Raw genomic sequence first — 15,796 nt, 5'->3', positions numbered from 1 at the left:
TAGTACCTTAGTCAAATGTTCTCATAGCTTTCAAAAATAACTAACTTTTACTGGAAATAAAGCCCAGCCACAAAAATCTTCTTTAGAAGGGTCAAAACTAGGGTTCCAGTCACCTTCCTCTGATTTCTCTAATGCATTAAACACTTAGGAGGCTCTAGGACAGTGAGTGACAGGTGACACGCCAAGACATTTTAGATGACATACATCAGACGCTACTTATCGTGTTGTCACAATAAGTAGCTGTCCATAATTTTTGCTCACCTGTCCACACTCCTGTCCTGGCTGCCCTCCACTGCCTCCTCTAGACAGCACTACACTGGCCTTCTATTGGTCTTCAGTGTGGGCTATAGCACTCCCTGGAGGTGGCAGCAGAAGGTGGTAAGGTCTAGAGCAGGGGTCCTCAAACTGCGGCCCGAGGGCCACATGTGGCCCTCCAAGCACTTCTGTCTGGCCCCGCTGACAACGGCGGCAGGCGTGCATTTATAATGAAGCTCCTGGGGAGCTCGGGCCAGGCCATGGAGCGCACTTCACTACCTATCTATTGGAGGGCACCGCTCCCGATGTCTGTTCAACTTGCTCTGCCTCCGGCCCACTGTTTAAAAAGTTTGAGGACCCCTGGTCTAGAGTGTGGACAGTTGAGTAAAAGGTATCTGGTCACCACTCTGTTTGGGGGGTATAAAAAGGGGTCATATACTGCGAGTAGGCTTTAAAAATAGGATTACATAATCAGTTAGGACCATAAATTTTGGAGAGAGGCAACACTTTTCTAATTTTGGTTCTGTACATTACCACAATGAATCTTTTTTCTTCCCTTTATCATTATGTCTTTGGATTCTAGGAGGAAACCCACGCACACATGGGGAGAACATACAAATTCCTTGCAGATGTTGCCATAGGCAAGATTCGAACTCAGGACTCCAGAGCTGCAAGGCTGCAGTGCTAACCACTGAGCTTTTGTGCATTTTGAACAAAACAATTCGGATGCAGCTGAAGTTCAGACTTTCAGTTTTAACTGAGAGGATTGAAGAAAATGTTTACATAAAAATGTGAAGAACTAAAGCATCTATTAATTAAAAACACAGCCCTTCATTCCAGGGGCTCAAAAGTACCGTATATACTTGAGTATAAGCCGACCCGAATATAAGCCAACCCCCTAATTTTACCACAAAAAAAACTGGGAAAACTTATTGACTCGAGTATAAGCCTAGGGGGGAAATGCAGCAGCTACTGGAAAATTTCAAAAATTAAAATGGTCGGAGTTTTTGGGTGCAGTAGTTGCTGGGTGCTGGGGAAGGGGAGGGGGTGTTTTGGTTGTCTGTCTGTCTGCCCCTTCCCTGAGCTTGAGGACTGTTTTTTTTTCCCCCACTTGGAATTCAGCCTGGCTGAATATAGGGGATCTGCAGTGCTCCTATTAACCCCTTCATGACAGAATAGGAGCACTGCAGATCCCCTATATTCAGCCAGGCTGAATTCCAAGTGGGGGGAAAAAAAAAAAAAAAACAGTCTTAGGGAAGGGGCAGTTAGACAACTTTGTTTTCCAGCTACAGCGTTTACCGTACACGAAAAATATTTTTATAGATTGGTAGAGCGGGCGTTTTTGGACACAGGGATACCTAATGTGTATATGTTTCACAGTATTAGTTTTATATGTGTTCTAGGGAAAGGGGAGGTGTGATTTGAATTTTTTATACATTATTTATTTTTTTTACTTAATTTTTTTTTTTTTTTTGCATTTATTAGACCCCCTAGGGGTCTTGAACCCCAGCGGGTCTGTTCACTAATGCAATGCATTACAATGCTAATGGATTGCAATACATTGCAAAAATCGTAATTTCTTTTGCAGGCTGCATAGAGCAGCCTGCAAAAGAAAAGCACTGCAGCTGGGGAGCCTTTACAGAGGAGCTGAGGGGAATCCCCGGACGCAGGCAGGAGCATGGATCTGAAGGAAGACCTCCGCGGCCGGACCTGAAGGGGACCTGTGGCCGGCCACCGGCAAAAGCGCTGAGAGGAATCCCCCTCAGCGCTTCTGCCGACGGCCGGCTTTTCTTTTGCATGCCGGAGTCTTCAGGTACGTGCTCCTGCCGGGGATCTCTCCTTCAGCTCCGGCAGCCGAGATACGCGCTCCTGCTGGCAGCCGGGGATCACCCCAGCGCTTCAGAGCCGCTCTCTCCAGGTGCATGGCGGCATCTCCACTGTAACTCCGCCATTACCACTGTAAGAGTTACAGTGGAGGTGCCGATTCTAATGGCGACCGCTCTGGAGCAGAGCGGTTGCCATTATAGCTACAGACTACGCAGCACAGACCCGGCATCCAGACACCAGGGCGGGTGCCGGGCCCGCAGTATCGACATGGCATCATCGCAAACTACAGAAGTACTTACGGTACTTCTGCTAGAAGGCCCCGGTACTTCCGCCAGGAGTGTGGCGATGCTGCGGCCCGGCACCAACCCCCATGTCTGTATGCCGGGTCTGTAACTACGGTATTACCGTAATGACCCGAATATAAGCCGAGGCAGACTTTTTCAGCCCAAAAACTGAGCTGAAAAACTCGGCTTATACTCGAGTATATACGGTAATTGGACAAATTAAATAATTGTAAATAAAATGTTACTTTCTTGGTTGAAAACCCTTTGTTGGCAAGACTGAAGTCTTGAACTCATGGACATCACCAGAAACTGCCGATTCCTCCTTTGTAATGCTCTGCCAGGCCTTTATTGCAGTGGTTTTCAGTTGCTGTTAGTTTGTGGACCTGTCTGAAGTTTAGTCTTTAATAGAGATGAGCAAACAGCGTTCGATCGAATAGGTATTCAATCGAATATCAGGCTATTCCAGATATTCGATTCCAATCGAATACCACGTGGCAAACGCAGTAAAAATTTGTATCCCCTCCCACCTTCCCTGGTGCTTTTTTTGCACCAATAACTGTGCAGGGGAGGTGGGACAGGAACTAGACAACATAGGCATTGAAAAAAATGGAAAAAAACAGTATAACAGTCCGTGGAGTCTCATCTTCCTCTTAGTTGGTGACCGCTATATGGGGAGGTGGGGTGGGTGGTTTGGGGTATAACAATCCGTGGAGTCTGATCGTCCTCTTGTTTGGTGACAGCTGGACACGTATTGGGCAGCGATCTCCACAGTGGCTTCCTCTTCTCCCAGTAGGATGTAGAGTTTCCTCTTCTCGTCTGCAGATATGAAGTCTGGAATGTGGGCAGAGTCTTTGGAAGTAGACGGCCTTCACAGCTGAGTATTTGGTGCAGTGTAGCAGAAAGTGGGTCTCGTCTTCTAGGGCCCCCTGGTCACAGTGCTGGCACAGTCCGTTCTCCCGTGGCTTGTACGTCTGCCTGTGTCGCCCTGTCTCCATCTCCAGGTTGTGGGCGCTCAGTCTGTACCGGCTCAGGGTCTGTCTGTTTGGGGTGGCGTATTCTCTCCAGGTAGGTGGCCATGGCGTAGTCCCTTTGTAGGGATTGGTACATGGTGAGTTTCTTGGAGTTATTTATTGCGCTTCTCCATTCCTCAATGTACCGCTCTTTGTCTCTCTCAATGACTCCTTTTATTTGAGCCTTGTTCAGGGCATGCCTTTGTCTCTTGAATAGCAACCCAACATGAAGTCAGCCATGTGTTCCAGAGTGTTACTTGGCATGACTTTTCTGCCCCCAACTGGAAGGGTCACTCTCCATTTCCTCCATTTTCCACTCCCCTTCACACCATCCATGCTGAAGCAATGGGATGCACTGAACTTCCCTTCAAGCCTCGTGTGGGACAGTGACATCAAATTCTACTTCATCCCCCTCATCTTCCTCCGTCAGCCAACGGTGCGAAGATGACAGGAGTGTGCTCTGAATTTTTTCAGCCTAGCAGAGGCTAATTTTTAGTTACGAAAATGGCCGCTCTTTCACCAGTATATCAGGCACAATGGTGTAGGTTTCAAAGAACTTTTGCACCAACAAGTTAAAAAGGTGGGCCATGTGTGGACAGTTTTTGAGTCTGGCAAGCTACAGATCTGATACCAGGTTCCGGCCATTATCACATACACAAACATGCCTAGGCCCAGGTACAGCGGGGAAAACCACATTGCCGTTGCATCGAGGATGGCATCCCTAACCTCGGGAGAAGCGTGTTTTCTGTCGGCCAAGCTGATGAGCTTCAGCAGAGCCTGCTGACGTCTCCCCACGCCAGTGCTGCAGCGTTTCCAGCTTGCAGCTGGGGTCAAATGTTTATCCATGCGTCGGTGGTCAAGTGGACCTTAGAGCAAAGCCCGGAACTCAGGGTCCGACTGATGTTATGGGACACGTGCTGTCGCAAGTCGGGAACAGCACACCAAGAGAAGTAGTGATGGCTAGGGGCAGCATAGCGAGCTGCCACAGCTGCCATCAGGTCACATAAAGCCTGAGTCTCCACTAGCATAAATGCCAACATCTCCAGGGCCAGCAGTTTTGAGATGAGGCCGTTGAAGGCTTGGGCATGTGGGTGGGTTGCGCTGACTTCTGCCTGAAATGAAACACCTGGGAGATGAGGAGTTGCTGGGAAGAGGTGCATGATGGTGCAGGCAAAAGGAGCAGAGGCAGGAGGTGTCCAGGCTGGTGGTCTGGACTGCATTTTTTGGGAAATTTTTTTGTGGTTAATGGACAATAGTGCTGATGCAAGATACCGAACTATCAGCTGTGAGCAGGAGATCTCACTACGTACCAAAGAACTACCACATATTATCATGATAGCTGCCTATGTCCCCCACCTCTGCAAAAATGTTTTTTTTGCCTGTTATATCTACATGCTGTGACCCCTCTCCTCGTGTCCTCCAACCACATTCGGCTGTATTATTAACATCACTCCGCACAGAGAACTAAATGATCCTGCAGTGTGTCTGTGTTTCTTTCGTTTTAGTTGCTATGATTCATAGGATTTCTCTATCTGCCATGAGCTTCTATGTGTTTCTCTCTTGTTATATACTACTGTACCATCTATGAAACTGTATCATTGAAATTTCCCCATTGTGGGACTATTAAAGGAATATCTTATCTTATAACATGAATATGAATACATAGAAGAAGAGACGAGGGGCACTCACCCACTTGAAGAGTTTTTCTTTAAAAATCTTATTCCTTTATTTGTAAGCGAAAAAATAAAACAATCCAGGAGGGAGGAATGACATGCAAGGCGTTTTGCGCAGGCACAGGCGCTTTCTCAAGCCAAGTGTGTGTGGGTGAGTGCCCCCCGTCTCTTCTTCTTCTATGTATTCTATTTGACCTTATATTGGGATGTAGAGCACCACCCGGGAAGTTATTTTTGTGACCTATAAGCATATGGCCCTTAAAACCATAGGGTGTGTAGCAGCGGTTTAATATAAGCAATAGTGCCACTCATTCTTGGACTTTATGCTTTATAGCATGAATATGTTTCAGGGTAAAAAAAAAAATAAAAAAAAAATTGTGCCAGTGTCCAAATATACTGGAGTATAAACTGATTTTTTCAGCACAGTTTTTATGCTGAAAAAGCCCTCCTTGGACTTCTCGAGTCAAGGTCCACAGAGCACAGAGAACTGCAAGGACCTGCATAAAAGAAAACGAAGGGAGAGGTCCTTTAGTGCTACTGCTCTGTGACTGGATTGTCATGTAGGTCACGTGACTGATGTCATCAAAGGTTCTGTGGCCACTAGAATGTAACATCTGCAAATAAGTTAGTTGCTATTATGTGCAGGATTCATTGTGTCTTACAAAAGAGGTCTATCGTATCGAGGAGAATAAGCTACAGTAAAGTGAAAGTAAAACACAGGTACATGCTAGGGTTACTATTCCTATTAATGTCAGGCATTTGGGGTTATTAATTTAGTTTCAGTAACTCCATGTGCCTCACATTAATAGCAGTTAACCCCATCATGTCCCTCATATTAACCCCTGTGTGACCCATATAAGGGTTACTAATATGTGAGACACATGGGGGTATTAATAAAGGACCTTAATTATGAAGATACCTAATTATTACGCCCATATGTCCCACATATCACTAAACCCCTGTGTGCCTCACATAAGAGTTAAAGGGGCTCTATCAGCAAAATTATGCTGATAGAGCCCCACATATGCATGATTAGCCTTTAAAAATTATATTAAACTACCCCCCTTGCTGTTTTTAAATAAAACCCTAAAAAGAATATGTTAATCTCATCTATCGTGCACGGTGGGCGGGCATTCAGGGTCCGACATCATCTTCAGCCACGCCGCCTCTTCCAGTGATGTCCTCAGGTCCCGTCTTCCTCCGGCGCTCGCGAACTGCCATTGATAAAAAATTTTTTTTTGGAATGGCAGTTCACGAGCGCCAGAGGAAGACGGGACCCGAGGACATCGCTAGAAGAGGCAGCGTGGCTGAAGATGACGTCGGACCCTGAATGCCCGCCCACCGTGCACGATAGATGAGATTAACATTCTTTTCTAGGGTTTTATTTTAAAACAGGGAGGGGGGGGTAGTTTAATATAACTTTAGCAGTGCCTAAATAGCATTTTTAAAGGCTATTCACGGACATGTGGGGCTCTATCAGCTAGATAGAGCTCCTTTAATATAAGGGACATGATGGGGTTTACTGCTATTACTATGAGGCACATGAAGTTAGTAAGCTGTAATGAACATGACCAGGCTCGGATAACACTCGAGTCAATAAGTTTTCCCAGGTTTTTTTTTAGGTAAAATTAGGAGCCTCGGCTTATATTTGGGTCAGCTTATACTCAAGTATATATGGGGGTCAAACTGTGTGGGGGCCATAAAAAGGGGTCAGTACAGTGTGGGGGCATAAAAAGCAGGGACATACTATGTGTGGAGGGGAGGTAGTAAAAAAAAATTTAAAAAGTGAGTCATATACCATATGAGGGGCTAAATAAAAGGGGTCATATATTGTGCCGTAGGCAAGAAATCCATATAACAAAAATATAAAAATTTGGAGGATAAAGTGAGGAAATCTCAGTTTTAACCATTAACATTATGCTATCCAACGGTGAAGATTTTATCTAGGTAGGCTTTACATAGAGGTTTATTAAAGGAGTAGAGATTTTGTACATATTCCACAGGACTTAGTTTTAGGGATAGTGGCACTCAGACTTTTGGTCTAGAGGGCTCTGATGGGTCGATGTGGGCTGACTCCCCTGCTTCTGACATGATGAGCATCCTGTAGTAGGAGTAAGGGCTGCTGCCACAACTTATATAATGTGCCTGGTTTGGCAGCACAAGTAGCTTGCTGGGCCTCCTTTAATGGCCCCCTCATCTTAATCCAGCGTCCAGGACCCAGTCAGGTAGTGGCCCTCCACCTACACCAACCCAGATCCCAACAACAATGCACTAGAAGGCCTCAGACGACACAGAGTAAGAATCCAATTTAGCAGCTGTTGGACGAACAGAGGTACTGCCACAAGTTGGGTAGGCTTTAGGGGGAAAAAAAAAAAAAAAAAAAAAAAAAAAGGAAGTGTTTGTCCCAAAGGGAAAGCCGCATGTGGACAATTTTAAGGAACCCCTTCTCAGGCAAATCCTCATCTTAGACAAAAAAAAAAAAAAAAAACATTAAAGGGGTATTCCCACCTCACATACTCATCAGTCTTTACTGCTGTAAAATCTTCTTTCTTCCTGGTTTCTTGCATCATTTGGTGGGCGGGGTTTCACATGCAACCTGCCGTTTAGCTCCGCCCCCAAAATGCGTGTGTAGCCCCGCCCACCCATATTGGACTATGAAGTACAGGCAGCAGCAGCTCCATTCTGTGTTACATACAGAGACTGTCTGTCTCTGCCATAATGAACACAATTGAATTAGCTAGCCTGATAACTGGGAGAACAGAAGAAATGAAAGCAGCTCCTCTCCCCTATCTGATAGCAGGAAGCTAGGTCACGTGGTGTAGACACAGGAATAGCTAGAAACACAGGCTCGCTCCCGTGCACTTAGCCCCTCCTCCCTCCCCCCTGAGAGCAGGCAGATACATCACTTGACTCATGAGCAGCTAAGTCAGGGCTGTGGCCACAAAAAATTGAATAAAGCAAGATAGTGGACAAACAAAGCAGTTTTGCTGAAGCAATGTATTTAGGAAAAGTCTTAAATCCACATTAACAAGCAGTATAGATAGGATCCTTGTGATGGGACAACCCCTTTAACACTTAAGTGTGGTGGAGGTTTGGAGCAGATTTCCTGCCCCAGAAGGGCGATCGTGCTTACATGGATGCTATTGAGGGCAGGGGTAAGAGTATGATTCAGGTTACTATAACTTCTCTCTCTGGGTTGTTAGGTTGGGTTCTAGTCATATGGCATATCACTGACCCTAAATGTCGCAAACCATCCTTAGGACACTGGAGCTCTTCAGAGAGAACAGAATGAGGTAAAACTGCTCATCTTTATTGACTGAGACACAAACTCAAAATTCTATGGCAAACACACAGGATGCATTACTTTGCATTGAAGTTTACTACAGAAGCTCAAAAATGCTGGTGTGTAGATATTTCATTAGTGAAATACTGCAACTCGGAAAAGACCCCAGAGTATAATAATTGTTCATGGGTGTCCATAGTGGGCATAATACTGTGTGCAGGGTCCACTATGGGGCATAATACTGTGTTCAGAGTCCATTATGGGGCATAATACTGTGTGCAGGGCCACTATGGGACATAACACTGTGTGCTGGGGCCACTATGGGGGCATAATACTGCATGCTGGGGCCACTATGGGGCACAATAGAGCGCGCAGGAATGTATGTGTGTGTGTGGGGGGGAGGTGAGTTATTAGTGTCATCAGCGGCGTCGGGGGGGCCCCATGTCAAAAGTTCGTCACGAAGCCCCGCCATTCCTAGTTACACCACTGTTTCTACCTACTACTGTATCCATCCATGGCTTTGGCACAAAAAGAAAAAAAAAAAAAGCTGCGTTTCTGCAATGTGGGGCCTTAGCCTCAAGCAAGAAAACCATTACAATAACTGACCATGTAAATAGCAAATTTAGGCGGTTTTGTTTTTGCTTCATGTGGTCAGCAAGATCACAGGGATAACATTTATTTAGTTTTTGCCATGTTTTATTATTTTTTTGACACCCATATTCTGTGTATGAATCTGCGTGTAAGGAGTTTTTTCTTATTGCAGCACAAAATGTAGTATTTTTTATACTATTTTGGAAAACATTTGATGTGTTGATCACTTTTTTCTTTTTTGGTGGAGGGGGATCAAAACTTATTTTTATCTCTGTGTGATCAGTGTTATTACACTCCGTTGTCATCCACGATAGGATGACAGCAATGGACATCAAAGGTACTAGAGTATTAGACACAGACTGAGCACCCTTCTGTCTGTGTACTATCCCATTCACTATAATGTAAAAAACATTGTGCACACTTTCTTCTATTACAAAAGACAGTAGAAAGTCCCACGTGCATAAGAATGAATGCAGGCAAACACCCAACAAAAAAGGCTCTGTCTGCATCTATCTTTTAATGTCCACTTCTCTCATCCTGTACTGAATGAAAGCAATGGACATTAAATAAATTAAAAAAAAAAAAGTAGTGTGAACCCATCCTTACCACTATCGAGTTCACCATACGGGATAAATATTTTTTTTATAGTTTGAGCATTTCTGAACATGAGAATGGTAGAATTGATATTTTTAAATATTTTTTAACTTTTTTTTTTTTGACCCACCAGTCGGCTTGAACCTGCAATTATTAGCTCGCTTATCCTATAGACGGCAATATAACTGTACAAGAGTCTATACGAGAATCAATGTATAAATGTTGAGCCCCCAGCCACAGGTAAAACAAACAAAAACAACTATTTGGTATTGCTGTTATTGGGCCAACCCAAAGAATATAAGAAACATGTAATTTTTAATGCACAGTGAATGCCATAAGACCAAATGCACCATTTATACTCCCTGCTTAAATAGTGACCTCTTAACAATATTATGCCTACATATAATTTATTATAAGAAGTATTTTTATTTTCCCGTAAAAGCTGTACTGTGACCTCTGTCCACCAATCCTGAGAATGATTCAGAGCTGTATCGCCATGACAATTTTTCTTGCACAGTAGCACCACCTCAGCTACATACAGCATTGACGTTTCCTGGAGAGTAACCAAATTGTTACAAATGCCTTAAATATATTTACGCCCCCCCCCCCCCCTTCCCCAATAAAGTTCATTCTTGAAATTTATGTTAACCAGAAATCAGTATATGCCAATCCTGTGCTGTGGATGGAGCAGCATAGCCATGGGATGAAACAAACCATCACCCTGTTTCAGCTGTAAAGACCCTGTGCTGTTGTGAGCTCTATTGCTTACAATGGAGATTGGAAACTTCTTGAGTCCAGAAAAGCATGGTACATGATACAAGGGACATTTATGTGTTGCTTACCTTGGAATGAGCTGGGCCCTGTTCACTAAGTAACTTGTACTGAGGCTGAACCTTGTTATACCGTGCCAGCTCATTCACTAAACACATGGGGGTTTTCTCTTTGGGGTTTGCCATGTTAGAAGACACTGAAAGATATAAGCAGCAGGTAAGAATGGTGGTGATGCTGGGAGAGGGGTACAGAATAACAATGGTGGTACTGGGTGAAAGGCGAGGATGGGTATTTAATCAGAGAACTGAAAAGCTGGGTAATTACCTGCAGTGGCACTGCCGGATGTGACAGAGGATGGAGGTAAAGCAGAGTTGTGGTGTGGTCTCCCTGCATGTTCAGATGGCAGTAAGCTAGCAGTAGGAGGGATGCCCAGACTCTGGTGGATAGACGAGTGCTGATTTTTATTCAAGACATGGCTCCCTGAGAGGGTGGCTAGAGAACTTTGAACTTGAGACATATTAGTTTCCATCAGAGGCTCCAGTTGTAAGTGGGAATTGCAGGTTTATGCCGTAGAGTTTAACTGCATGGGGGATACAGGAAAAAGTCAGGCACACCAGCCAGTAATAAATTACCACTCCCTAACATATTAATCTCTTCTGAAATATCCTCTGCTACTGGAACACTGCTCCATCCACTCTATAACTTACGACCTATGAGCTATCATTAAGAATATGGCAACTCTTACATTTTTTTTTGCTGGATTTTTGTTTAAGGGGGTTAAAATTTAAAGTAAACTATATAAATGTGGTATCTCTGGAATTGTAGCAAAACATAGAACACAGGTAAGCCCTGGTTCACATCTGCGTCGGTAAGCCGTTCGGAGGAGTACACATGGGGACCCTCCCGAACACAGTGGCAAGATGTGTGCAGTGAAAGCACACGTATCCCATAGACTATAATGGGGTCAGTGTGCTTTCCGGAACATGCGGACAGAAAAGTAGTTCACAATCTACTTTCCTATCCGCATGACTTGTGCGGAGACCGTGCGGAAAGCTCACGGACCCCATTACAGTCACTGCACACCCCTTGCCAATGCATTCGTTAGTCCATTCGGGGGGGGGGGTTGCCATGTGCACTCAGTACCGCAATTCCACAAAACCACAGCTATTGCTTGAACAGTTTTCACAGCTGATCTGTGTGAGATCCGGATGTTGAATCCCCACAGTTCACAGTATCATATTTCATCAGTATAAAGAAAAAACAAAAAATTGATTTCAAGTAAGGAAACCTCTTTACTACACAAGCAACACATGCCTATCCTTAGGTATTGTGTTCCTAGGGGACACAATCTGATCCTGGAAAACCCAGATTGATGGAGGAGGGACAGCAGTGCATGAATCCTAACATTTTATAAATTCACTTTATACATTCAATACCTCAGCTTGCCCTCAGTGAATGGGGACATTTGTTCAAATTCTGAGGCTAAAATCCTGCCCTAACCTAATGCTTCTCACGCAGCCAAAAGTCCGAGAAAGCAGAAAGATTTTTTTCTTCAGCTCACGTTGGATTATCTACATGGACACATTGGAAAAAAGTGTTTATACCATTCACTGAAAACAAGCAAAGATTTGGAAAACTGAGTAATGAAACAATTTAACTTAATACAATTATGAAGCTTTATGTATCTAAACATGGCAAAAGAATCTGGAAAAACAAAAAACGAGGTGTGAAATGAGGAATGGGGCACACTTTTATTGAAAATTAGTTTGTTATTATGGAGGTACTCTAAATGGTGGTTGAGGAGGTTAGTGGTGGACAGAGCCATCTTACTGTAAGAAGGGGCTACTATTCTGGATACAGATCACAGGGGGGGGGGGGGTTGTTAGAAAGCTGATGTTGGCAGAATCACTAGTGAGTGCAGACTCAGTACTGAACATTATGGTGGTAAGTACTCATCGAGGTATTGTTGTTCATAGTACCGGCAGAGTGGATAAACTCGATGGGACGTCATGGGGGAAGACTCAAATTACTGGTGGATTATTGGGGGTGTAGATTTATACAAGTGGAAGGAGGAAGGGATGATTAGAACTGAGTAGTACAAGGTAAATCCTGGAGACAAACGGTAAGGGTACGGGGGTCTTAAAACGTGGTAAGTCTAGGAAGGCGCAGTCCGGTGTTTCACGCAAGACGCTGAGGGTGGACATGTAAGGGTGTCCGGGTTTGGGCTCACCTTGTTTCGTTAACTATCCAGCTGTGTTCAGACCCTGCGCTGAGAGACCCTCAATAGTCCATACAGGGTGAGAAAAGAAATCAATAACGGGAGACCAGAGAGGGAACACGGACACGGCAAACACTAAAGAGAATGAGGAGCCGGCAGAGCTATCGGAAGTGACGTCAACCAGCGCTGCTCCGACTGAAGGGCCGAGTCTCCATACTGTCGGCCTGGCTGGTAAGCCCCACCCATCTTATTACCCTGTAGCTGACACTGTAATGATGAGACGGAGGACCGCCGACTACTGCTTATCCAGGAGTGAAAACAGTCTGCACACCCAAACTTGTCAAATGCTTTCTGCAATTTCATTAGGCGAGCAGTTATGTGTAACGTTTCGCCCAGAGATGACCTTCTTCTGACACACTGTTCGGCCATTTTTCCACTCAACACCTACTGGAACAGCTACACCAGCCCTGCAGTGTGTAAGGTCGTCTCACTGACCCAGAGTCGTATTAACCAGTGCACTTTCATTGTACCCCTTAGGCCCCATGGACACAGGGAAATGTGAACCGGAAAATCCGGTTCATCAGTAGATGTTATTGAAGCCCCTGCTTCTTCCGTCCCCACTGACTAAATACAGTCCCGTACTGTAGAAGTGAGGAGACGGACTTTCTCATAGATCACTATGGTGCAAGGCGGTCCCACATTTCGGATGCTGTGTTTGGGGCAGTGGATCCTGATATCAGCTCTGTCTGCAGACTCGCGGCACAGATACCTGGAGGCAAGGCGAGGGCAGAGCCGGAGACTGCACCAGAGCTGATGTCTGCAGGCAGTTTACAGTGGGATCTGGACCACGAGAGTATTTTTTGTTTAATTTGCATATACATATTATGTGGGGACCACTGAGGGGTCTTTTTATAATGTGGGTGTACAGGGTCGGACTGGGGTGTCTAGGGCCCACCGTCAGGACCCTGCAGATCAGCGGCGGTACCAAGACACGACGACTAAAGGTAATAACATGTCGGGAGCCATGCTGCTCACCCGCTATACCATGTGCACTACCTAAATGTACTTCTACACCTTGTATGGCAAGTGAACAGCATGGCTCCTATAAATGCTACTATTACCTATAGCTGCTAGGTCCTGGAAAAGGCTGATCTGCAGAGGTCCTGGCTGTTGTATCCTTGCAGATGCAATATTGATGGCTTATCCTAAGGACAGACCATCAATATTAGAAAGATGAATAAATCCTTCAGGGCTAGTTCACACGGAGATACATGAACACCGCGTGTGAACATTCCGTCGCAGATGCCAGGCATTCCGCTCCGGATGAGGCCCAAATGAATGGGCCGGAGCCTCGCGCCGCGGATGCTGAGACTGACTCAGCCACGGAATCCGCGGCAAGTTAGGGCAGCTCGCTTCTTTTTCGCTACTAGCTAGCGGAAAAAAGCGAGCGGCTCCCATTGAAGTAATTGGGAGCAATTTTTGGCAGCGGATTTTGAGGCGGATTCTGCCTGAAAATCCGCTGCCAACTTCCCCGTGTGAACGAGCCCTTAAAGTGATTGTCCAGGAATTGGAGCAACTCATGTCCTGGGCGGGAAGTGTGAAATCAAAAACAAATAAATAAAAAAGCATACTTATCTGTCCTCGTCGCTCCGTTGTGCGCTGCCAGTGTGCATTCGGTCTCATACTGGCGCCTCCTTCCTGGCAGTCCTGCACCTCATGAGATCGCTGAGACTAGTTAGGTAAAGAATTTCCAGAAATGAGACCGAACAGACACAGGCGGGGGACAACGAGGTGCTGGAGACAGGTGAGTATACTTTTTTTTTTTTTTACACCTCCCTGGTGGTCACCACAGTGATCACTCCCGTTTATAGACAACCTCTTTTAAGGGGATGTCTGGGCCAAATTCTTTATGGCCACTTCACTAGTCTCCCCCAATACAGTGGTCTCTTCACTGGTCCCTCATAATGTATGGGGTACAGTGATGGGGCCATTATATTGTGTGGGAGCAGTGATGGGGTAACATCCTGTGCGGAAGGGGGATGTTAAATGTGTGGGGCATATTAAAGGGGTTATATAGGGTTAAACTTTTTTATGGCCTATGCTCAGAATAAGCCATAAATACCTCAAACTTCATATTGCAGAAACACAACGTCTTTGGCTACTATAGAAAAAAAAATGTGTTTTACAAAATTAGCAAAGTGAATGAAATGTAATCAAATTTACCTCATCCGCACATTGCAGGAAAAAAATATGTGAAACAGCCTCAAACTCTAAAATGCGTGCGCTTCTAAAAACATGGCCGGTTACTTTCAGCTACGCAATCGGGAGAAAGTGCGGGGAAAATGCATCAAAAGCGCAATAAAAAACACTGTGGAAAAAATACATTGAGACTATTTATTCCACGGGGTTTTTGAGCTGCGTCTCGCTGTTGGGCCTCATCCTGATCATCTCAATATACTGTGTACTAGGGGCAACACGTTGGCTCAGTGGTTAGTAGAGATGAGCGAACAGTGTTCTATCGAACACATGTTCGATCGGATATCACGCTGTTCGCCATTTTTTGAATCGAATCGAACACCGCGTGGTAAACTGACTAAAAACTTGATTCCCCTCCCACCTTCCCTGGCGCCTTTTTTGCACCAATAACAGCGCAGGGGAGGTGGGACAGGAACTACGACAACAGGGACATTGAAAAAAATACTAAAAACCCATTGGCTGCCGAAAACGTGACCTCTGATTCCTAAGAACAGCGGCGGCCATCTTCGAGTCAGTCAGAGCTTGCACTTCATCAGGGACGGAGGTCTCTGTCAATTTAGATAGGGATTAGATTCTGCTAGGCAGGGATAGGATGGGAGAGGAGAAGAAAACCAACAGCTCTTTTAAGAGCTACATTGAAGGGGGAATCAAAAAAAGAATGTCACAGTGTCTACCCACTAACGCTAACGTGGGATTCACAGGCTGCATCAGCGCTACCCAGCTCTCCGCGGTGGGGATAATACTAAGTGGGATACGCTGAAATTGTATTCTCACATACTCTATATACCCTTAATCCACGTCCTAACAGTGTGAAACCCCCCCCCCGCACCTAACTTGTATACACTGGAATATTCACCTGGGTTGTCAGTGTGAAATCCCAAAATTATTTGGGGAAACATACATGGAAAATTTCTGGGTATTGGCATATTCACCTGGGTTGTCAGTGTGAAATCCCAAAATTATTTGGGGAAACATAAATGGAAAATTTCTGGATATTGGCATATTCACCTGGGTTGTCAGTGTGAAATCCCCAA

At 45.1% G+C, this 15,796-nt stretch overlaps 1 protein-coding gene across 5 annotated transcripts in view; it reads right to left on the bottom strand.

The window, feature by feature from the left end:
- The window catches only part of STAU1 (staufen double-stranded RNA binding protein 1), a 66,788-nt gene extending 54,112 nt beyond the window's left edge, over positions 1-12,676 (bottom strand). For 4 of the 5 annotated variants that reach the window (XM_075276781.1, XM_075276782.1, XM_075276783.1 and 1 more), the window contains exons 1-3: positions 12,519-12,676; positions 10,613-10,868; positions 10,360-10,484 (exon numbers count right to left, since the gene is read on the bottom strand). In XM_075276781.1, coding sequence (XP_075132882.1) covers positions 10,360-10,484; positions 10,613-10,817 — 330 coding nt within the window. In that variant the 5' untranslated portion in view covers positions 10,818-10,868; positions 12,519-12,676. Of the gene's footprint in view, positions 1-10,359; positions 10,485-10,612; positions 10,869-12,518 lie in introns of those variants that run through there. The other variant, XM_075276785.1, reaches the window with a different exon arrangement.
- Between the last annotated feature and the right edge of the window lie 3,120 nt (positions 12,677-15,796).

This window comes from Leptodactylus fuscus, chromosome 6, assembly GCF_031893055.1.
Source record: "Leptodactylus fuscus isolate aLepFus1 chromosome 6, aLepFus1.hap2, whole genome shotgun sequence".
Classification (NCBI taxonomy): Eukaryota; Metazoa; Chordata; class Amphibia; order Anura; family Leptodactylidae; genus Leptodactylus; species Leptodactylus fuscus.
This window is presented reverse-complemented; position numbering and strand designations above follow the sequence as displayed.